This window comes from Haliaeetus leucocephalus, unplaced genomic scaffold, assembly GCF_000737465.1.
Source record: "Haliaeetus leucocephalus isolate CR32 unplaced genomic scaffold, Haliaeetus_leucocephalus-4.0 Scaffold1, whole genome shotgun sequence".
Taxonomy (NCBI): domain Eukaryota; kingdom Metazoa; phylum Chordata; class Aves; order Accipitriformes; family Accipitridae; genus Haliaeetus; species Haliaeetus leucocephalus.
Genome location: NW_010972437.1, coordinates 3,931,818 through 3,955,053, shown reverse-complemented (window position 1 = coordinate 3,955,053; position 23,236 = coordinate 3,931,818). Strand labels below are relative to the sequence as shown.

The 23,236-nt window shown below is 44.6% G+C and overlaps 1 protein-coding gene across 1 annotated transcript in view; it reads left to right on the top strand.

Moving 5' to 3' along the window:
• The window catches only part of SATB2 (SATB homeobox 2), a 112,069-nt gene that overhangs the window by 81,420 nt on the left and 7,413 nt on the right, over positions 1-23,236 (top strand). The window contains exon 8 of the mRNA XM_010564396.1: positions 6,032-6,229. Coding sequence (XP_010562698.1) covers positions 6,032-6,229 — 198 coding nt within the window. The remainder of the gene's footprint in view (positions 1-6,031; positions 6,230-23,236) is intronic.

Genomic DNA, 23,236 nt, shown 5'->3' with positions numbered 1-23,236 from the left:
GAAATATCCTCAGTGCACAGCATCCTTCCCTCCGAGGCCAAGAACTGTAAGCAGGCTTGGTGTTCCCATGAATCTAAGATAGGTCAGGGCTCATGTACCTCATTTATTTTTTGGTACTGTTTTGTGTTTTATAAGGCTCGTGAGAAACTAGCCCTCAGGAAAGTGCTTTGCATTTTGCCTTGCATTTTGGGGGGAGGAAAAGTACCAAGTGTTTCAGAAAACCCAGGCTATTGAGTGATTAACCTTGAACTGTATCAAAATGCTCCAAGTAAAGCTTCTCAGGTTCAGTCCCCCTCCCCCGGCCCTCATCAAGAATTCATTGAAGCCATGACAGAACTCTCCATTACAGTTAGTCTTTTATCCATTTCAGCTTTCTTGATTAGGTTATCTTGAATCATTAGGGGGTTTATTTATTTTAATAGACACTTATTGGATTCATGGAAAGAGAGTTTGGCGACTAAGGAACAAGAGCTGAATATCATCTGGCTCATTTCACACTGCAGAGAGTCCCAAACTGAGCAGAGGGAAGAGAGGCTGAGGAAGTTTGTCCAGAGGACTCCTGTGATCCCACGTAGAAAGGGAGCTTTCTCTGGGGAACGCAGCATTTCTTTCTTACTCTTTCAAGACTTGCATCAATCATTGCTGCTTTTTTTCCTTTTGTCACATATGTTGACATTTTCTGCACTGATGATGTGGGTGAGGAAATGGCCTTTTACATTTATTTTTGAGATTTATTCCTGAATCACTTTTACTAAAAACTCTTCATTTGCCTACTCATGCTTTCACTGGAGACCCTAGAAAATGTCAGCACAGAAAATTAACTGTATTATTATTATTATTATTATCATTATTAATTTCAGTGTAAGTGCAGGGAAGCACAAGGTCAGTTTAGTTGCAGTTTTATCCAGGCTCAAAGTGCCTCGCGGTCCAGCCTGAGCAGAAAGCCTGCCTGTGACTAAGTCACCGTGGACACGCAACTGCCGCCTCCTGCGGTGACTTTCAGTAGAGATGCTGCTCGAAGTGTAAGCATTGGGCCTGTAGCCCCAGCCTAACTGAGCCTGAACTCTTCCCACATGCCTTCTTGTCCTTAATCAGAAATTTGGTCCTTGGCTGACTGCAAGTCAGCAGATCTGCAGGAAGCAGTTTTGGGGGTCAGGATATTTGTGCACAGCTTCATTGAGCACTGGAAAACCTGACCTTATTGTAGGCTGGTACCTCTGGCTGGTGGAGCAGCCTCCCTTGCTCCAGGGTAGGTCTAGCAAAAGTGAAAGGGTCAAGCTGCTAAAAAGGGCTCAGGGATAAGTGACAGAGAATATGGCTCGTGATTGCTGCACCAGCTAGCTGTCCCTCAAGGGGGTTTGAGTGCGCCAAGGCTAATGCTTTGGTGTAGTAAGCACGCTGTTTCTTTAACAGCATAAAAGCACAATGGGAATGGCTGGCTTCCTGCAGATTTTTGTTGTTGTTTGCTTAGCTATGTGGAAATGTATTTGATTAGGAGACAGAGAGAGAGGTTAAAAATAGGACATTAATATGATATTATTTGTTTTATCAAATAAAATGCTTAGAAAATGTTTATCTTGTCTCATGAGAACAACAAAAATAGAGGCCAGCACTTTGCTGCAGCTCTCTTTAATGAGCTAAATTGGGCTGCATTCTTGATGCCTCTAGAAGTTTTGGGGTGAAATGAAGGAAGTTCTGAGCAGAATTCCTTGTAACCACAAGCACTGGGTGTGCCTGCCTGTAGAGCCAAAAGCATCCTTTAATTCTGCTGTTTTTCCTCCTCTTATTTTTAATGGAAGACATTCCCATTTGAGAACCTTAGGAGCTGACATTAAGGGCCGGATTCTGCCACCCATATTGACACTGGCACGTATCAAACTCTCCTGGTAACTCTGTGGCAGTCAAGGGGGCTGTTTGTGCAGTGGTGCAAGACTTAGGATGTGCAGGGGAGGCAGGATCAGAAACACGGCGTATCGTGGATCTGGGGAAGGATGTGTTATTTGCTAGATTTTCAGAATATGTTCACAGAAGTTGGATTTACTTGTAATGCAGTGAGCTCAGATGTTGTGGATGAGTGGGGGGGAAAAGGTGGTGAGATAGCGTCTCCTCCTTCACTTTTCCTTCTTCATGCCAATAAATGTAGCTATAGATGAAAATTCACTGTGAATGGCTGTAGCTCCAAGAATTTCTGTATGTTAGCATTTCTTAAATGAAATAATTCTCCTGGAAAGCTCTGTGTAACATACACAGACCCAAAGAAATAAATAAAAGAAAATAAAAAAAATTGCAACCAAAAAACCCCAAGTTGAGATTTTTAACAGAAAAAGGAGATTTTGTGTATTAATAATTCATGAGTTCTCATTGAACATGCACGAAGAAACGGTGCTATTCAATAGAGAATACTGTCATCTGTCACTGTTTTATTTGACATTTACACTTTTTTTTTTTTTTTTTTCCTGGTACTGCAAAACTTTCTTGGATGGCGTGCTAAGATTATTTAAATAAATAATTAAAAAAATCTGATGCAGACTTTTCATCTGTGCATGGGGAAGGCGGTTACTTGCAATCATGAAGAATGTGTGAGTAAGCTGCAGCGCTGTGTTTTCTCACGTATTAGGCAAAGCTATCACCTAATAAGCAGCCCTATAGATGGATAGATAGGGTCTTGAATGGTTGGGCGAGAGAATGAATGCTTGAATAAATAAAGGGAAGGATAGGAAAAGAGCAGTGAAAGGACAGCTTTGGTGCAAATAAGTGTACACATGCACACAGTGGGTACACGTGTGTATGTGTGGGGGTGAGCGAATAATGACTGTTGTGAAGAAAGCTGCCACAAATACATTGCCATTGCCATTGCAAAAATAAATATTTATAAATGGCACTGGGGGAGATCGAGTCCCGCACAATGTGAGAGAAGACAGGACATTTAGCACAATGACAATTCAGAGTTAGGCGCACCTTGCAATTTCTTGCTAATATTAGGCTCATGAAAATCTTTCTGCTCTGTAGGTTAGTTATTATTTATAAAAATCACAGAACCAGCTGATACATTCATAAGCTAATTATTGTAGCAGCTGGGTACACATGGTGCAATATGTCTGAGGCTGTGAAGTATCACAGATTTCTTGGGGCCTGCTGTGGTGGGGGTGTGCTGTTGAAGGCTAGATCCCTTAATCTGATCAGCCAAGCAAATACTTTGTGGGGAAACTGGATTAATATCTCTCTAAATACCACGGATGTGCTTCACCTTCAGAACCAGGCTCCTTTAAACGTGCCATTAGCTTATCTCCTTTGGGGAATGGAGAAGTTCTCAGGTGTCCTCAGGATGGCGGGGCCTTTGCCGGGTGCCTCCCTTTGCCAGAAATTAATTTGGTTTGCTCGTGTCTGCACACATGGTCACACTGCAGTCTAATCTTTTCCCTAATAGCTCCAAGGTCAGGACCTCGCATGTTGCCAGGCAAATTGAGCGCTATCCTTCTTAAAGACTAATGGCAGCGAGTGCCTAGTCCATAATGAGGCCTGTAGTGTTGCTCTAAGTGATTGTAATGAGTTCTGATTATAACGGGACAGATAAATCAAAATGCAGCAGTTGCCATCGGGCTAGCCGGTCCAACTCCGGGAAGGGGCGGTGGCCCCGCTGGGCCGTCCCCGGGCTCCGCAGCCCTCGGGAGAGCCCCAGGAGCCGTCCTTCCCCAGGCCTGCCCCGCACGGGGCTCCGGCTCCACCAGGTGCAGGGTTTTGTGTGTATTTTCTGCTAAACGATTGGTCTTTATGCTGCAGCGTCCCTCGGGAGATGTTAAACATACCTGCTTGAAACATTTGAAAGAGTTCAGTTGGAGACTTAAATCAGATCACTGAAAACAGGGAGAAATGGGAGCTTATTTTTTCCACAGCTGGTTTACTTTCCGTTTCAAAAATTATTTCCTTTGTATGGAGGAACCCCTGAGAAAACACTGTGGAGCTTGGAGATTTTCTTCCTCTCTTTTCTGTGTAAGAGTGAAAGTTTTGGGGGATTTCTGAGCGCAGGAAGGGGAAAGAGGAGAACTGAGGGCAAGGGATGTGGCCAAACCACATTAAAATGCAGACATCACCTGGCTGAGAGATTACCCAAATACCAGTCAAAACACTTTGAAAATATAACACAGATTTCCCTCCCCCCCCCAAGTAAATGATTAGATATCTTGTTTTCATCCTTGCCTGCTCCCCCCCCCAGCCCTCCTAGTTTATTGCAAGAAAAGATCAGGTCTGCACAAATGTGGCCTCTCACTTGTAAAAACAAGGCAGTGTTGTGTTACAGATTAGTTTATAAATCCCTGGTGGCTTCACAGTTCAGTGCCTACAGCTGCTGCAGATGGGCCTGGGTTTTTGTCTCTTTGCTGTGCTGCAGCCGGCAGTTGAAGGAGAAAATGGAATGATCAGGTTATTAACATGTAGGCCGTGAGGAAGAGGCTGCACAATGAGAACAGCTGGTGTTGCTGTCTTGGCTGATGCAGCGGAGATAATCAAATCTTGCCTTTTTTGGGGGGTGAAGGCAGAAGACACAGTGGAGAGTAAGACAAACAACGGCTTATGATATTATATACGGGGTTTAGAGTGCACGGTAGAAGTTGTCAATGGCTTACAAGTTGTTACACAAAAAAGCAATACCAAAAAACCCCCACGTGGGCTGGTAATGAACCTGGCTGTTCAGCTTGCTCTAGTCGCTGTTTGGAAAAACATAGTTTTGGCTACTTCTCGTACCGAACGTTTTTAACATCGATCAAGCTATCTTTTAGGTATTGTAAGGTGCCTGTCAAAACGGTGTCAAAATGCTGAGTTGTAGCTCGAAAATGATGGGTTATAAAGCTACTAGGTAAAATATTTTGACAGGAGTCAGTAAGGCGCGTTGACAGCATCCTCAGCATTATCTTCTCATATCCTGTCATTTGCATTGCGTCTCCGGCGCGCAGGCACAGGAGGGGAGTCGCTGTCCCCAGCCCCGAGCGGGGCCGGCTGCTGGCTGGCTGTGTCCCCCCACCCCGAGCAGGGGCAGCAACAGCCACCGTCCCTGGTTAACCTGCTGGGGACACCGGGTCACCGCCACACGCGCTCAACACGCACGGGGCTGTCCTCGCCCTAACAGCTCTTGCCGTTGTGCCCTCTGGTTGGCTTTGTGTTTTAGGCTGCCTTCCTCTCTCTTCACGAAGCCCTGGCGCTTCCTCCTCCCGGGGACTGAGCTCTCAGCCCTGTGGAGAGGTCCTACAGGATTCCGTACAGTGGTAGCTTTTTGAAGGCACCTCAAACTAAACTTAATATAGCAGGAATAAAACCTGCTATTACTGTGATCTGTAGTTGGGTTTAGAATAACCTCCACCTAGGATCTTGATCTCTGTAGTAACTTCTGCAGGACCATGTTTGCTGCTTTCGTGCTAAATACTAGGGGATTCCCTTTCTTTGCGGTTGCATCTTCTAAGTGGCCATTTGATTATTTAAAGCTGTCAATTTTAGTGGTGTTCAGAGCTGAGGGAGTCAGTGCAACATAGTGACAGCACATCAAAGGTCTTTACTTGATAGTATCTTCTTCTAAACCTTTTCAGTAGTGGTTAAATTTCTGGTCCTGCAGCTGCAACCCTTAGCATGAGGGTTGTTAGCAAGTCTCAGGGGTTATGTCTCCTTTTCTCTTGCTCGGATGAAGAAATAAAGGGGCTCTGAAATGGAAGTGGAGATGCACCTTTATTTCAACTCTGGTTTTCTATAGGAAAAATATTTTTATCTGAGTGTTTTAAACATGGTATGATTATGACTGGGGGCAAGTTGCTGTGCTTTCTGGTTCCTTTTAAGCACTGCTGGATGCATCTGTTTCTCCAACTTGCAGGAAATATTATATATCAAGAATTTGTTGAGACCAAAGGGCAGCTGAGGGTAGGGGGTGTTCTGCGTGAGATGAGACCAGTGAAACTTGCAGCATGGAGCTTTAAGTCTAGCTGACCTTCCACTCACATCTGGTTCCTCGGTGCTCAGTGAATTAACCGTGCTGACCCTACCGTTGCAGGGCTGGCTGTGTGAGCTGCTTCGCTGGAAAGAAAACCCAAGTCCGGAAAACCGCACCCTTTGGGAGAACCTCTGCACCATTCGCCGCTTCCTGAACCTTCCCCAGCATGAGAGGGATGTGATCTACGAGGAGGAGTCCAGACATCACCACAGTGAGCGTATGCAGCATGTTGTCCAGCTCACTCCTGAGCCCGTGCAGGTCAGAGCGCTAATTTCCTTCTCAGGGTGGCTGCGGGGTGGGGCGATGGACAGCTGTCAGAGGTAGAGAGAAGCAACTGGTTCCAGCTTCCTTCTGCTTTGCAGGTTGAGACACATCACCTTTCATCTGTTTGTAGGGCCCCATGTAAGCCACAGCTCACAAGTTCAGAGTTCACTGTGTGTATGTTGCAGCATGCGTGTGAGTGTGTGCAGCTTTGTGTCGGTGGTTGAAGAGAAGGGATGTGATAATCCATGCCACCGATAACAGCAAGGTCAGTAGTAGTGATATTATGGAGCTCTCTTGGTGTCAGTAGTTGCGTTGTGGCTGAAACACAATTTAGCTGTCTAAAGCTGCCGACATTTAGAGGAGTACAAATGTGTTCCTCAGCAAGAGCAAGAAGTGTGTGGTTATTTAGGAAGCAGAACAGAAGTGGGGACTTGGTCACTTGCTCCTCCTTACAGAACCTGAGCACCCCTGATACGCACTGTCAAACAGTGGCCAAGAGGCAACTGCAGCCGTACATCTGCTTTCATTCGAAGGAGCCAGCTAACACTTCAGGAAAAGTAGGAGGGTAGGAGAGGAAGTTTGTCCATGCATGGGTGACACAGGGATATTGAGGAGTATTACATGGAGAAGTGTGTTTTATATATTCACTGAAAATTAAAAGTACTTTTAAAATGACCATGATGAGTATTTTGTGGGGAACAGGCCTTCATTTCACAGCCTCCTCAGGATTGTTTTGCTCCTCTCTACAACCCTTGTGACTAGGATGAATTTTTGGTTTGTGCACCTTTATTCTATCCTTGTCTCAGGTCTTAATAGAATAAGAAATAAACAGATACAAATATGTGTAGGGAAAATGAAGTGAAAATACTACAAGATTTTTCATCTTTGCAGTTGCAGCTTCAGTCAGAAGAGAAAATCAGGCTTATGTGTATTCCTAATAACTAGTGATGCATATCACAGACCCAGACATCTGCTGATGGTCGAGACAGGCTCAGGAGATGTTTTTTTAATCTAAAAAGCTGAGGTGATGCCTTCCACAGCAGACCATCGTTTTGGATTGCCACTGGCGCTCAGTGCCATTCACCTGATCCCGTTGTGTGACCACTCTCAGAGAGTCATCCATACTGCGTTTCTCTGATAATCTCACAGTTCCTCCTCCCACCTTTGCTCTCCCTGTTGTCGTTTGATGGTGGCTTGCACTGCTTTGCTACTCTTGCTGTGAACCTTGGCATTCAGCCCCTATTCTTTGTCGCTGCTCTTGTTCTGCTGCTGCTAGCTCTGCTGCCAACTATCTAGTCTCCTTTTTCCAAAGGCAGGAGGTTTTTCTGTCTTCTAGTCCTGCCCCTTCTGAAACACGTTGGTCTCACCCAGATTAATTATTGCCTAGTTCAGTCTCCTTTGTCTCTTCTGCTACTGACTTCCTCCTTGCTTTCCATTTGGTCTTTGCCTGGAAGAAAAAATGGGGTTTCCTGGGGTTTGGGTTCTCAGAGCTATAAAGTAGGGGAAGTGCTCCAAGTAATTAATGTTGCAAGTTTTGTCTTCCACGTTCTCAAAAGTTTGTGGGATCTTGGAGGCAAGGAGCCACAAAAGAGTAAAGGGCCAAGCTAACATGTGGGAAGATGACTAGAGCTGCGTAGATTTGAACATACTAACCCAGTTCTGGTGCCCACAGCCAGTAGGACTATCCTCTAAGGGACAGTTTGAAGAAAAAGTTTCCCTGAGCTCTTGTGAGTGACCTTGATGATTAGCCTACTTTCCAAAGCCTTCTGCACATCACTTTTCTGCATCGTGCAGGTTGGCTCTTGTGAGTGACACGTTACACTGCATTGGAATGTGATGCATTTGTATTTGTCAGCAAGTTACAAAGCCATGGATTAATTATTTATTACAGTCAAAATATGAAAAATGAAGAAAAATAAATGGAACCAGCTGGCAGCTACATACAGCAAAACTCTGGAGACCCGGGTATATAGTTGATACAGTAGGCTTGTGTTTTGGGGGTGCTGCATTTTAAAGCTATGTTTGCCCATCCAAAAACCCCAGTAGGTTTCTGAGTGGCACGCTACCAGTGCGAGACACAGGAGGCTTGCTGTCCACCTGCTCCCTACCGTCAAAAGATGCCCTGCACCAAGCAAATTTTGTGTCATTTTTAGTCTCTGGGACTTGAATTGTTTCAAGCAACAAGGTTTGTTTTTTGGCTTTGCTGCAAGGGTCACTATTAGATAATTAGCCATGAAGAATCAATGACAGCAGCCAGAGACGTAAAGCTGAGGTCCTCACACTTGCAGTCATTGGAGATTTTGTGACACTTTACATAAGGGTAGGGGTCTTGGGCTCCGCTCCTGGCTGAACTCCAGGCCAAGTAATTACATTCTGCCTATCTGAAATTCCCCCTGTAGTGTCAAGTGGGAAAGCAACTCTCATTTCCTTCTCAAAGTGGTGGCGGGTGCAGAATGTCTGCCACGGTGCCTGGCTGCATTTTAGCGGGGGGTGGAAACATCCAAGAGCTGCAGTCACCGACCTACTTTGCTTTGCAGGCTTTGCTAGTGAATAGTGCACTGTAAGTCGAGCCCTTTCCTGCAGCCTTGATGTCAAGATGACAGTCCTTTGAAGGAGATACAAGTAGCAGCGCTGTGAATAACAGCAGGTGCAGTACTGTAACACCGAAGCAGGCAGGAGGCTCTCACCTCTGCTCTCTCTCTCTCCGCCCACCCCATCTTCCTCTCTGCTCTGATGAATTTGACGTTTGTATGGTAACTTGTGTCTGATGCTTGAGTCTCCTGCTCCTCCAGCTGTGAGACTGGGAGAGCCTGAAAACAGGCTGCCCCATGCTGCTGCCAGAGCTCCCTGCCACCACGATCGAGCCCTCTCTGGGCTGGGGACACCCCTCTGTCAGACTGAAGGACTTGGAAGAAAATCCTGGCTATCATCACAAGAGGCATGACCAGACAAAAGATAACAGATAGATAAATTTCAGCCTTTTCCCCAGTATGGCTTCTTGAAAATGGCAAAGATTTCATTGTGATGGGGTTTGTGTAGTTCACTTGCCGATTACAGGGTTGGGCTCACCTTCAGTGAGGGAATCGCCCCAAGGCCAGGTATGGTTTCTGTCCTCTACCAGCAGGGTGGGCGCAGCGGGGCAGTTGTTGTAGTGCTGTAGAAGATCAGCTGGACACAACTTGGCTCTTGATGTTTAAGGGATTGCTGTTTCTTTTGTGGCAGGTTCTTACCCTCTGTTCAGTGTTACTAACCTATACCTCACTGTTTAGCTTTACATTCAGGGCTTTAAAAAGAAACATTTTCATTTTTTCTCTCTTCCATTAGATTTTTCCCATCAGCCATATATTAATCCATTTAATCAAATATTTTCCTGTTTCTGAAATGAAAAATGTCTATAGTGGAAGCTCAGTGCTCAAGAAATTCCTCCCCGCACACTTGATTTATTTGTTATTGTGCTGAGGAGTCATAAAATGTGAGCCCTGTGGAGCTCTGTGACATGGCTGTGTTCTTTGGCAGCATCGGGTATGACCATATGGACGTGTCGGAGTGTGGATTTTCCTTCACATGCTAGTTGAGGAGCATCCATGCTATACCTACATGTTGCTGTGCATGCAGGCTGAGCTTGCCACAGCCTCTCGCTTGTTTTTTAAGGAAATTCAGGTGTGTGTTAAGTGGGTCTTTCTCCTTCCCATTCTGCACAATGCGATGTAATCACCAAGTGCTGCTGTAGGACTAAGGAAAAGACCTGTGACAGCGTTGCTAGCTGGGTACCACAAGGATACCACCTTCAATTTACAGAGTGCCTGAGCCACAGGTTCCTGGAGGGTGGGCGGGTATGCCAGAAGGCATTGTTGTATTTTTGCCCTGTTCTCATCCTCTTCCACCACCATCAGATGTGGGATCCTGTCTGGACCTTTGACCTGGCCTGGCCTGGCTGTCGCGTAGATCTCTTGGACAGACTGCATGCAAAGTAGTCACTTTGCAGCAAGCAGTCGTCCTGCTTCTGTGTTTAGCTTCCTGCTCTACAGAGGTGAGGGTACCCTCTCTTACTTTCCATCCCTCGCTAAATCCCACCATTCCCAGGCTGTTTGCTGGCGTTGGACCTTTCTGGAGTGTTAATGCTGAGAAGTGCTTACAGCCGCTTCCCATTGCCAACCAGGGATGTGGTGTTTGTTACAGACATGCTGGGACACAGTAAATCTAATTTCTCTCCCTTCTCCCACTGTTCGTCTGCTGTGTCCAAGGTGACCACTCCAGAGAATAACCATCTTGCCTGGCACTTTAATATAGTGCTAATTCATTGTTAATTGCTGGGGCAGAGAAACCTGACTCAGTTGGGAAAACGATGAATCAAGCTGTTGTCTCTGGAGTGTTGGGGTGGATAAGCCGGTTCTCTGGAGTAATGAGCCACCACTGCAGCAAAGTACCTGCTATTCAGAGAGCAGAGAAACCTTGCCTTTCATTTTCTGCATAAGCTGACAGGTAGATCTGCTGAAGCTGGTAGGTGCATATTGATTTAAGAGCAGTCAAATGTTGACTTTAAAGAAACAGGAATGGTTTTCACATGCTTTCTGATACACTTACTTTTGTCACTGACGTCCCTCCACCCTTTTTTTCTCTGAAGCTTTGATTTAGACAAATCTGGCAGTTTATAATAGTTCAGATCATAAATCATGGAGGAACATTAGTAAATAAAAGAAGGCATAGCAGAAAGCTGTAGGAAAGCTCTTTTGTATTGTGTGTTCACTGCAAACATTGTGGTCTCTCTTTAAATATGCGGAAAATAACATACCACAGAAGTAAATGAAATACTAATTTTGTCATTTTGTGAGGGGTGGAAGGGAACAAATATTTTAGAAATGACAATGAAATACAAAACAGCAGAACATGGAGCCCTCGTAAAAATGGGTCAAGGCAAGTGGCGATGGCAATCCAATGAAACTAATTTCATATTCTCTTTCTAGAAGTAATAAAGAGGGGAATGAGCACCACAGTAGTGCTTCCTAATGAAATATCTGATTCTAAACATTGTCTTAGGGTTCATGGGTCACACAATGCATAGCATGCAGATGGAAAAAACAGTGAGACTTAAAATTTCTTTTCTTAAAAAATAATATTAATTAATAATACTTAGGCAATCATAGATGATGAGTGAAGCAAAACTGTGTTATTCCATAGGGGAACATGGTGTGCTTAATGATCTACAGGATGATGTGCACAGCGAGTTTTTGCCACGTTTGTGTGGGTTACAGCAGGGGGTTTGCATACTGGAAATCAGGACTGAGTTGTCTGGGAGACTTGGACAAAAACTACTTTCCCAAACCATGCTAGCTCTCTGACTTTGGTGCTTACTGTTTTATCTAGACAAATTTTTTTGTGGGGACAGTGTGCCCTGTGATTCATTCTTAGTGGCTGCACCCCGATAGTTTGGGGTTTTGATCATTTCTCTGCACCCAAAAGACAGACCATGGATGGATACCCACTGCTTTTTGATTCCCCCAGATCCTTATTCCATGGCTGGATGTGATGTCTGCTCAGACAGGGGTGGTCAAGACTGGTGCGACAACTTGTACTCAACAAGGCCAAATGGACTTTCAGAGCTACTTGTATTGCAGGTTTATTCATTCCACTCAAAAAGCTTGGAGCTTTGGTTTGGGTGGGTTGCAGCTGGAGTATTTATTTTGTCTTTGATTTAGATCTACAGGGGGAAATGCATGTCAGAACAAGATCTGTGAATTTTGTGAGTGGACAATATCTGTCTTCCTCAGTTGTTACATTATCTGGAGTTCTCCCCTATCAAAATTAGACAATAACAGTCAATTTCAGTATCTCCTTTCAATCTAAACCATTCAAAAAACACTGGAAAAAAATCCCAAACTATGTAACTTCCGTTTCTGTGCAGTATTAAAGCTGAAGGCAATATATATTGCAAATGCTACTTTGCATTTATCGTGTGTCGGCTCTTGGGTGGGGGTAAGGGGCTCTCTTTCTTCGAAGAAAGCAATACATGCAAAACTCTCAGAAGGCTTCCACTTCTGAACTGCTTTCTCATACTGCTCCAGTACCCATGCCTTGCAGCCAGACACGCTGCGTTTTGGAACAAAAGCTGTAGCTGTGGGTTCTGGTTTGCTGTCCTTTCGGTGCACTCCACTTTCCTGACGGGCCACAGTAGCTCGGGAGCCTTGCACAAGGTTTGGCAAAGGCAACAGGAGCACATACCAGACAATGAACCCCTTACATTCGACTCTGAGATGTCCGATAGAGCTTCTTGTGATTGATAGTTATCACAATTGCAGTGGAAAGCCGCTGAGCTTTGACTGCTATAGCCAAACCTGCCTACTGCGCCTTCTCAGCTGTTTCTGTTTAGTGTGGATATCTAATGTGGCTGAAAAGTGCTGCTGATTTTTATTAACTTTAAGCCTGTGATTCCCCTTGAAATGATAGCAGGGAGCGTACTTGCAATTAAAGCAAAACTGCTTCTGTTCTGAAATTAGTTTAGGTTTAGTACTATTCCATTTAACCCTAGAAATGGGAGATCAAGTAAAGTGGATTGTTTGGGGTTTTTCTGAGGTGGCAAGTTTAGTCTCATCAAAGTAGTACATCCTTTCTGTATTTGTTCAGACTCCTGGAACCATGAGGCCACCGCAGTGCCACCTGCTCCCGGACAGCTTTCATTTGGTCCAGGATCAACTGAGGACAGGGCAGGAATGAGGTGGGACTTTTAAGTGAGGGAGCACCGAGAGCACGGCTGGTGTTTTTCTTCACCATCTTCTTACAACAAAGACAACTGTGAGGGTACTGACACCGCAGCAGAGGTAGAGGGAGTCCCTGGAGCCAAGGACACGAGTGCTGTCATGCAGGACGTGCTGCCCCATTTGAGGCAGAGGCAGTTCTGCCCAGACGGCGGCTTGCCTGAGGCTGCCCAGAGCAGCTCTGCTAGGGCTGCCCTGGCTCCCGCAGCAGGGATGCTCCAGGCAGAAACTTCACTTAAAATCTGAACATGCAGATTTAGCACTGTGGAGACTTGGCAGTAATCAGCAGGGTGGTGGTTTGCGTTGATGTTGCTCTGACAGGTCATCTTTTTAGCAAATGACATCACTGTAGCTGTGGCCCCTGTCATCTCACCCTTTTGCCTTTCACACACAATTTGACCAGATTTAGCCCTCATTTCTTGCAGTCCTGGCCCTCTCGTAAATGTTAAGCTGCCAGCGTTGTCAAGAGTCATAGTAGGTTGAGGATGAGCAAACATCTAGAGCAAGATTACTAAATAAAAGTTCTTTAAATTCATATAACCTTTGAAGCTTGCTGGCTGGCAGCAGCCCAGTCTTGAAGGCTGCAAAGCCACTAGATGAGCCTCTCTTCCATTTACGTTTGGAAATTTTTGTGGTTAAAAATATTGCTCTTTTTAATTTCATTTTAATGCTCCCTGAATAATCCCTGTCCCTCACACTTGTACCTAAATGATAATACCAGGCTTTATTGATGCGTAAATGTTTATCGGCTACTGGCCATATGCAACATTTTATTCTGGGGCTCCTTACAGAAATCTTACGATAAAGTTAGAGCCCTGGATCATCACAGCTGGCCTTTCTGTGCAGATAAGCAATTGTAAAAATTACATGGGGAGGGAAACAAGATTGTATTGTGCTACCAGAGCACATTGCACTGCTTGTCCCCCAAAGATCACTGAGAGCGAGTGAGCTGTTCTTCCTCCCGTGTTGCACAGCATCCCCCAAGGAAATCATGCAGCTTCTGGGCAGTGCTGGGAGTTAGGCTATGACAGAGTGGGACATAGATGCTCAGTCTCCTTGCCCCAGGCCAGTCTTTTTGGAAATTCATTGATGCGGACTTTTCTAGACTGTAGTATGTGCAGGGATATGTTTTTTTCAGGGTTAGTAGGCTGTGTATGTTGTTCCATGTTCGTATGGACTTTTACAAGAATTGCAGATGAAACGGGAAACGTTTTTGTGTGTATGCACTATTCTCACACATCAAGTATCCAGAAGTACAGTAGCACATGTTTTTTCTCACAGTCATCTATGCTTACAGTGTTTCAAAGAATATTCCAAAATATCTTGGCACAGACAAAGTGAAGCTGTTTGCAAGATCCCTAGCTGTGGAACAACAAAGGCTACATTCTCAGCACACATCACACATGACTTCTATTAAAGTCTTAAACAAAAATCAGATAATGTATTTAGAAGATCTGACTTCGCCATTTATGATGCTACTGCACATTGGGAAAGGAAGTAGGTATCCCCTTGTGACTCCTTTCCAATGTCTTTTCCCTCAGTTCTACTCACTTCTTCATGTTTCAGATTAGAAGGTAAAAATCTTATACTTAAGTACAAATAAATACATTTTAAACCCAGTAATTTGGGACTAACTCACATCGTGGGGTCTAACTTAAAAGGGACTTGGTGCTTAGAAACCAAGGAATACGAGCACTTATAAGGTGCCTCTGGTGGAGCATTCAGAAGTTTGAAACATCTAAAATCATTATTAACCTCTTACCATTACATATGGCAAAAAGGATGTGGTAAGTCACAGAATGTATCCTGGATATTACAGACAGAGCCATCTCATTAACTTTGTGTCAAAAAACATTCTTTGGTTTCCAGTTTGGACTATATTTAGTTTATGCTGTTTGTACCATCATAGTACAAAATAATGTTGACACCCTTGAACTTTCTAGTTGCTTTTTCTCAAATTTATGGTTTGAATCTCTACATTATGCTCTTATTAGGCCATGCCCATTTGATGTGCTGCACTTGAATCCAAGGCACGGTGGCAGGGAGGATTGTGAAGAGCCCCCTTCCACAACTCCCGTCACGTGGGTGTTGAGGAAGGCGAGCACGTTCTGCAAAAAGGCTTAATGCAGACCCATAGTTGTTAGGGGCTTTTATGAGAGTTGTGTGGCTAAGTCTCTTGGTTAGGTCTGGAAAACCTTGGTCTTCTCAGTCTTGCTTGCAAAAAGCTTGGCAACCTAGCTTTCTTTTTACTCCTTGGGATTTTGGTAATTTTTAGATTTGAAACGTGCAGACTATCACAGAAGTCCCTTGTGCTACCGCTGGATACAACGAGGAGTTGTATTCTGCCCCTGAGGACTAAGAGCTGGCTCCTCTTTCCGTGCTATGTTGAGGGAAGCTGCGGTAGCAACTGTGAATCCATCTAGTTGTAGCAGAAAGAAAGAGACACACTAGAATTCCAGGACTCAACAAGCCCCATAAAAAGATCTGTCTGGACAGCACTTCACTAGTTAAGTGCTAAGTTATTATTATTATTTATTATTTATTTCCTCTTCTATTTTTCCTCTTACTGAACAAGCAGGAAATACCTTTGTTCTTTCATTTTAGAAGTGAAACAAATGTATTCCCTGCAGCATTTAAAATTTTAATAATCCATAATAAATAAAATCATATCTAATAACATAACTGCTTTCAATTGGCAACGCGATCTCCTAGATGCATTGCAATGGCAGAAACATAAATAGTTGCAGCCTCTGAAAGCCTACTTCCTATTTGCTAAATATACTTGGCTTGCTTTAAATTCCTTTGTGTGCAGTCATTAATACAATCCTCTTTGACAGCATTTAATTAAAGTGCTTTTCTCTATTAAATTCATTAAAACTTTTTTTTTATATACAACTGTTTCCCAGACACTGAATGTTAAGGACCTGTAGGCCTCTCTTTAAATAACTTCTCTCTCCTTGTTGTAAATTGTTAATTAAATTTAACTTAGACTGTTTAAAGATGGCTTGGAAAAGAAAGCCAGATTTCAGGATATGGTCTCAATCATGTCTCATTTTTTTTAACACAATTTTTTCCATGTAGTTATAGACTGTGTGTTATATTGTTTATGAATGTTGCTGTACTTTCAGCTGGAACCAAGCAAAGAAATACCCCAAGAAGCTCATTTCCATCTCACTTCAAAATTTTCCATCTTTTTAGTGCAGTTTCTTAGCCTAAGAGTATTTGCATGGGGGAGTAAGGAGGGAGGAGCTGTTTAGTATTAATAGATTATTGACAGTTTAATGTCTTGGCACCTAGACAGCCCATAAGGTATAATAAACAGGAAGCTGTCTGATGTGAGCGCAGTCAATAGCGTATTCAATCAGAACCTTTCAGTTAATTGCTGGTTGACCTCAGAGATTTCTTCTAAGTGAAACTGTCCTTCACTCAGATCTCATCTGGGTTTCAGGGTTTAATTTGAGAATGCCCTTTCCACGTGGTAGCTTGTGCATACGTTCCCGGTCGGATTTTTGCTTTGCTCCCATGCACAGCATTGCAAAAGCCAGGCTCTGCCTGGAGCTTTGCAAAACAAGTAGACGTGCACTGCGTGTCGGAGGGCTGTGACCGTGGACAGGGATACGCCGTGGAGCTGGCCTGCCGGTGGGCACCGACACCACCGTTAAAGCAGGCAGGGTTGTAAACTGGTGTCAGGGCTATTTTCAAAGCAGCTGAGCTGTTTTCCAGAGTGTTTTGGATACAGTTAGGCACGGCTTTGGTGCCTGCGCAGGCAACGCGGCATTGACGAGACCTGACCCGGCCTTTGCTGATGAGAAGTGCCCAGCGGGACCTGGCTGCCCCGGCAGAGGGGTCAGCGTGGCTGCGTTCACCCCACCCGCGGGCACAGATTCCCCCGCTTGCCCGCGCAAGTGCAAACCAAGGCTCGTTTGTATTCAGTTTCCCTAATTTCTGTACTTAGCCATTCTAATTTTTTCAGACTGCGTATCTTGATGAGATCTAGATAAGCTACAAAGGCAAGCAGGCAGGAAACCACACGGGCAGTCCCTGACCCTGACTAACTGGAAACCATCTGCTTATCTGAGGAGGGAACCTCCAGTGAAATCTCTTCTAGCAAGTCTGCCGCGTCTGGGTTTTTCTTCCTTTCCCTCCAACTGTTGACTTTGAGTGTGTGTGTTTTCCTTAAGCGAGATCAGGGAGGGTCAGCTGTGGCAGCCCTCATTTGCAGCAGACAGGTCTGTGTTTCCCAGTGGCAGCGAGTACTGCCCTGTGAAGGAGGTGCTTCTGTACCAGGGCGAGTTTAATTTACATTTCATTCAGTCAGGAGACATTTTTTTGTCTCTAGAACTTGCAGTTATTGTGTCTTTTAGCCACTTATCATGCATTCAGACTGTGGTTTGCTGAAAGGAGTATTATTACTTTTAATCTCTAATTTTTCCCTGGTTTTGATTCATTTCTGTGGTTGTCTTTGTCCCTCTGCGTCAAACTGCTTATGGCTTTTTAATGGCCTGATTAGCACCGGGGAAGCACTGCTGTCTTGGAGTAATGTTATTCCTGGTGTTCCCTTGTTTAAATGAGATCAAGAGTAAGAATGCTGCGTTGCTGTGTTTGGGATCCATTGAAGTCCAGTCCAGAGCCCTGACTGAAGCAGGCTGTAAATTTTGGGGGGTCATGCATGTTGGAAAGGTGAGGGGGAATAGTTTGAAATGATGCCTCCTTTCTGGGAAGATTCAAGGATAAGAGAGGCTTGGAGTCCTTCTTTCTGGAGAGAATGGAACAAAACCATGGCAAGATGGAACAGAACCAAGGAAGAAATCCCGGGGTACATGTGTGCCCCTGGGGCCATCAGCTGTAACATGCAGGCTTCACTCCCAGGTGTCTCTGGCCAGAAAATATTCGAAAGTACTTTCTGGTTTTATCAAACTTACTGGCCAAGCTGTTAATCAGTATTACATAGACCAAAGGACTCCCAGATGCAATAAAAATCATAAGCTTTATTGGATTTTGAGATAGGAAAGATTCACGTCCAGCTCCTTTTATAAACTGCATTACATTTCATTCTTTCAGAGCTCCCATCAGTACAGCCCTTTGTAAATATGACAGTGAAGGAGGTAAGTGGGTAGATAGATGGCTGTGAGCTTCTGTTCCTTGGGTGGTACAGCCTAGAGCTATAGAAGTGCTTGAGCTGAGTTTAAGGGGTTGCTGACATTTCTGAAATACTGAAAGAAAAAAACTATATTGGTGCTTTTTAAATTATTATTTTCAGTTAAAATTGGAAAAAAAAAAAGGTTTGCGGCAGTTTAGAGCAACATAATGCTTTAAAGGAAAATAGGAAGAATTAGAAAAGCAAAAGTTGTTCTGAATAAAAGCAACCGGAATATGCTGTTTCATGAAAAATGCCTAAACAACTGCTTGAACTTTTTCAGAATACCCACCCCCACCCCCCCCGCCGCTGCCCCAGGCAAACAGCTTGGCAAAGTAGACTTTATTTAGGCAATACTTTGATGTCACTCAGTCAACATTTTTGACTGAAGGAAAGATTTTTGACTGAAAAATGCCACACAATTCTAATCTTAATGAAGCAAAGAACGGTGTTTTGCATTTCTAGCAAAAGCCTGGGGCTCCTTGCACACAGATCTACAGCAGCTGCAGGCTTGTGTTAAGTGTGAGCTTACCCCTGCGATAATGTGTGTGTAGCCAGCCACGGGCTGAGCGGTCCACGGAGCTCCCCACAGCAGGCAGCAGCAAAGCCAGGGATGGATCCCAGGGCCGTAACAGCGTCATCCTCTGCTTTGTCCTAATACTGCCTCACCGGCCATATATTAAACCATTTTTTAAAAAATGAACAAAATACCTTTTTTTCCCCCAGCTGCATATTTTCTAGTACTGTCAATATAAACTGGAGGTGCTGTTTACTTTCTGTAAAGCCTTTTTCTTCCAGCATCCAGAATGTGTAAAACAGGTACAGGTCAGAGTAGTGAGACACAGAGAGCAGTAACACCAGCATAGGTGCCTCAGTCTTCCGGATGTGCCCACCTTTTCCAGAGTATAATCGGGAAGACAAAGGATTTTAGATGTAATTGTCTGACGCCTCCTCCTGTCCTCAGTGCCCTAATCTGTGCGGGAGACTGTACTTTGGTCATTTGATTTTTATTTACCCAGTTTCAAGCGAAGGGTATAATAAAGCTCATTATGCCAGTTGTGTGTGTGGTAATGCTGGATATTTTGCTTTTACCATGGTAGTTGATTATAATGCACTTTTTAAGACTTGCTTTCTAAAAAAAGGAATATTTATACTTTTATGTGTTTGATTCACACAGTATAGTTTGCTCCAGTCCTGTTATTAAGTGCATTGATGGTTACATCTAGAAAGCAAAAAACATGCTGAGTAGTGTTTTATCAGCACAAATCTACTATTTTCACTAACCATAACAGTCAGGTTCTCCTGACTTCTAACTGCCCCCATTGTAAAAATTAGCAGTACAGTTGGGTATTCCTGGAACCCCAAATAGCCATCTGTAAGGACCTAAAACAGTTCGATGGGACAAATAATTACCCCCCCCAACCCCCAGCAGAAGCCAGTGTCTAATCCAAACATATCCTTCCTGAAATAATGCAATGCCTACTCCTGATCTGAGTAACTGGAAAACAACATGATTACAGTGGCGCCATTCGTGCCACCATAGTTAGGGGTTTAGAGCTTGACCTTAAGCATGGCTCTAGGTTGGGGCTTGTCAGGGAAGATCTTGCTCACACTCCCCACAAATACTCTTCTGATTTTCGAAAGAAAAGGAGAACATGTGTAGTGTTAATTAAACAAGAAAGTGTAGAGGATACCAGAAGTATTTTGTCTGCAGAAAAGCAAACCAGAAAGCCTTTTGTTGCTTCCTTGGTTCCTGTGGCATTCTGCCAGCTCCTCATTAGGATTAGCAGGGTTGGGATGGGGAAACTCAGAACTGATCTGAAATCTTTGACAGACCCTCCCTCCAGCCACAGCCAAGCTCAGACTCTATTTGGAAACTGCCGAGCAGGGCTCTGCACGCCATAGCACCCTGGAGAGCCTTGCTAGGGCTGCAAGAGAAAGCACAGAGAGGCCAGTTGGAGGCCCACAAAGCTCATGGTCTCATTTTGAAGAAGGTAAGTGTTAACTGGAAGGTTTTGTGGCCCTCGACATGTGCACAGATGTTGAAAGTCCAGCTTGAGTGGGACTCCAGTTAGCATCACCATACATAAGGGCAGGGTGAGCCTTTACATGGCTGTTTCTTTTTCCCTTGTGGGGAAGGCTGCCTTGCTACCTGTCATAGTTTAACCCCAGCCGGCAACTAAGCCCCACACAGCCTCTCGCTCACTTCCCCCCGGTGGGACGGGGGAGAGAATCAGAAGAGTAAAAGTGAGAAAACTCGTGGGTTGGGGTAAAGACAGTTTAATAGGTAAAGCAAAAGCTGCGCACGCAAGCAAAGCAAAACAAGGAATTCATTCACCACTTCCCATGGGCAGGCAGGTGTTCAGCCATCTCCAGGAAAGCAGGGCTCCATCACATGTAACAGTTACTTGGGAAGACAAACGCCATCACTCCAAAGGTCCCCCCCTTCCTTCTTCTTCTCCCAGCTTTATACGCTGAGCATGATGCCGTATGGTCTGGGATATCCCCCTGGTCAGTTGGGGTCAGCTGTCCCAGCCAGGTCCCCTCCCAAATTCTTGTGTCTCCCCAGCCTACTCGCTGGTGGGGTGGGGTGAGAAGCAGAAGAGGCCTTGGCTCTGTGTGAGCACTGCTCAGCAGTAACAAAAACATCCCTATGTTATCAACACTGTTTTCAGCACAAATCCAAAACACAGCCCCATCCTAGCTACTATGAAGAAAATGAACTCTACCCCAGCCAAAACCAGCACACTACCGCAGGTAACAGGCAGGAGAGGCTTGCATGGCTTCTTCGAGGCCAGCAGAGTCCTGCCTGCCTGCCGGGGGATGCAGCAAGCCAGCCCCCATGCCAGCCGTGCTGGCCGTGCCCCATCCCCAGACAATGGAGCCATCCATCACCGATGCCTTCAGGAGAGAGTCTGCAGCGGCGTTGTGCAACGCTTCCTGGCTGCATCGGCCTCTCTGTCACCAGCACCCTGGTTTGTGCCAGCAGAAGCCGGAATGAATCTGGCCTCTTGCGTATTTATACAGTAGGTACGTGCCGGCTCCACCTGCGGGCTGAAGAGTAGTTGTTGACAACCCTCGCAGGCTGCAGCTAGGTATTTGAGAAAGGGATATCCACTGCTGGCCACAGTTACGATGCAGTAAACCTAAGAATCTGGCTCAAACCAGCCGAAGATGGGAGGTTCAGAGCTAATCCACTAACGTTCATCAGCATGAGCTCATTTATGCTGCCCCATAAAATCAGCCAGTTCTCAGGCACTTGCACAGCAATGAAAGTTGTGCCTGTGCTTTTGTGGGAAGATTTGAGTTAGCGTTCAAGGGAGAGCAGTTACCCCAGGAAACACCGGGACACTGCTCTGCATTGTCAGAGTTTTGTGATTTATTTTTTTAACATTATACAGACAAAATAGTGGCTATTGTGTAGGCACGTGCTGTCTATTAACAGAGATCAGGAAAGGGAAATAAACCACGCATTACTGAAGAATAAGATCATGATTGTGGTCAAGTGATGGCAGAATTTTTTTTTCTCTTTGTCAAGCTGATTTGTAAACATTCTTCAAACAACTGTGCAGACAGCAGTGCCATGGATTCTTGAAAGGAAAGCAAAGACAAGGAATGACTCCTCCACACAGATGTTTTACAGTAACCTTAGACCTGTCCAAAAGTTATCTGGTCATCTCCAGCTGTCACTGCAAACTACGCTGCACATGTAGCCTCTTGGCAGCACAGTGTAATCAGGCTGTAATTTATATTTTATCTCCAGTGATGATAGCTCTTAAAAATGTTTTGTGGTGTATTTGCTCTTTGATGCATGCTAAGCTCCTGTTAGCATTAATGGGAGCAGTGTGTGCCGGGAGGGGCGGGGGGGGGAAGGGAGACGAGACACCTTCCCCCTGCCTTCAAGTCAAGATTAATTGCGTTTTGCTAATGCTTCTGCTTATCACTTTGCGTGGGATGGCAAAAGCAATGCACAACTGAAAGTTCTGTAATTTTTTGCTATTTGTTTTTCTTCCTGTTGTCTTTTTTGTCACCTTTTTGACCATTTTTGACAGTTTGGTCCTGAAGAAGAATTGCAGGATGGGGCCGCTATTTCAGAGTCTGGGTGTTTGTTCAGTGTCTTGCCATGTTTTCAGATCACTGTCTTATTTCCTGCCCTTAAGCAAGGCGACCGCCTTAGAGCAAAGGGAAGCATGTGGCAAGTGTGCTCCAAAGATGTTGAAATGAATCGCTTCAACCAGCTCACATTCCAGCCTGGAAACCAAACTTGCCTTTGACTTTGGGTTCCCTGTGGAACTCATTTCTCTCCTCACAGTTCTCTCTGACTCCCCTTTTGCGTGGCTCAGAGAGTGACTCGTACCTCAGACCTGAGAGATTCAGGACACAGGGTTTGTGTGATCCAATATTCTGGCTATGGTGGTGGTCAGTAGCAGATGAAGGGTGATGGGAAAGGCCGGAATATTTGGGGCATTTTTTTACTGCGTGACTGCTTTGTCTTTGCAGCTGACTAGGACCCAGGGCTGCTGGGTTACAAGTTGTTGTAGCCACCAGCTCTGGTTGGCTGGTATGATCCGGCATGCATGAGATGGGGTACATCGTATCACAAACATGTATTATAATTATCTCTAATAATGGTGTTTACTCATGTGAAGCAATTACTAAGCTGCATTGGAAAACGCACAGGATGTGTGGCTAGCATTTGAGCTACAAAATTAAAAGAAGCTCAGGCTGAAGTTAGATGAAAGTGAACATATTTATCCATGTCAGACTTCCTACCATTTTGCATGCTCATATTGATTTCTTTTGACACAGTCTTCTTTTATTGAGTACCATATATTTTTTTAAATCCCTTACCGATAACAGTACCTGCTAAGGGCAATTGTAAAAGGAAACTAAAGTATATTAAACCTGCCTGGAGTCAAAATGTAATCTAACACCTGTAGTCTGCAATTTGTCATCACTTCATAGATACTTTTTCTTTTTTAATAACAGTTTTGGATTTTCCTGAGTTTTGACCTTAGGATACTGTATAATCCAAGAAAAGCAAGGAAACTAAACCACAGTCTTTAACACAGCTTTATGGTGTCAAGGTGTGAAATCACCACTGTGAGAATG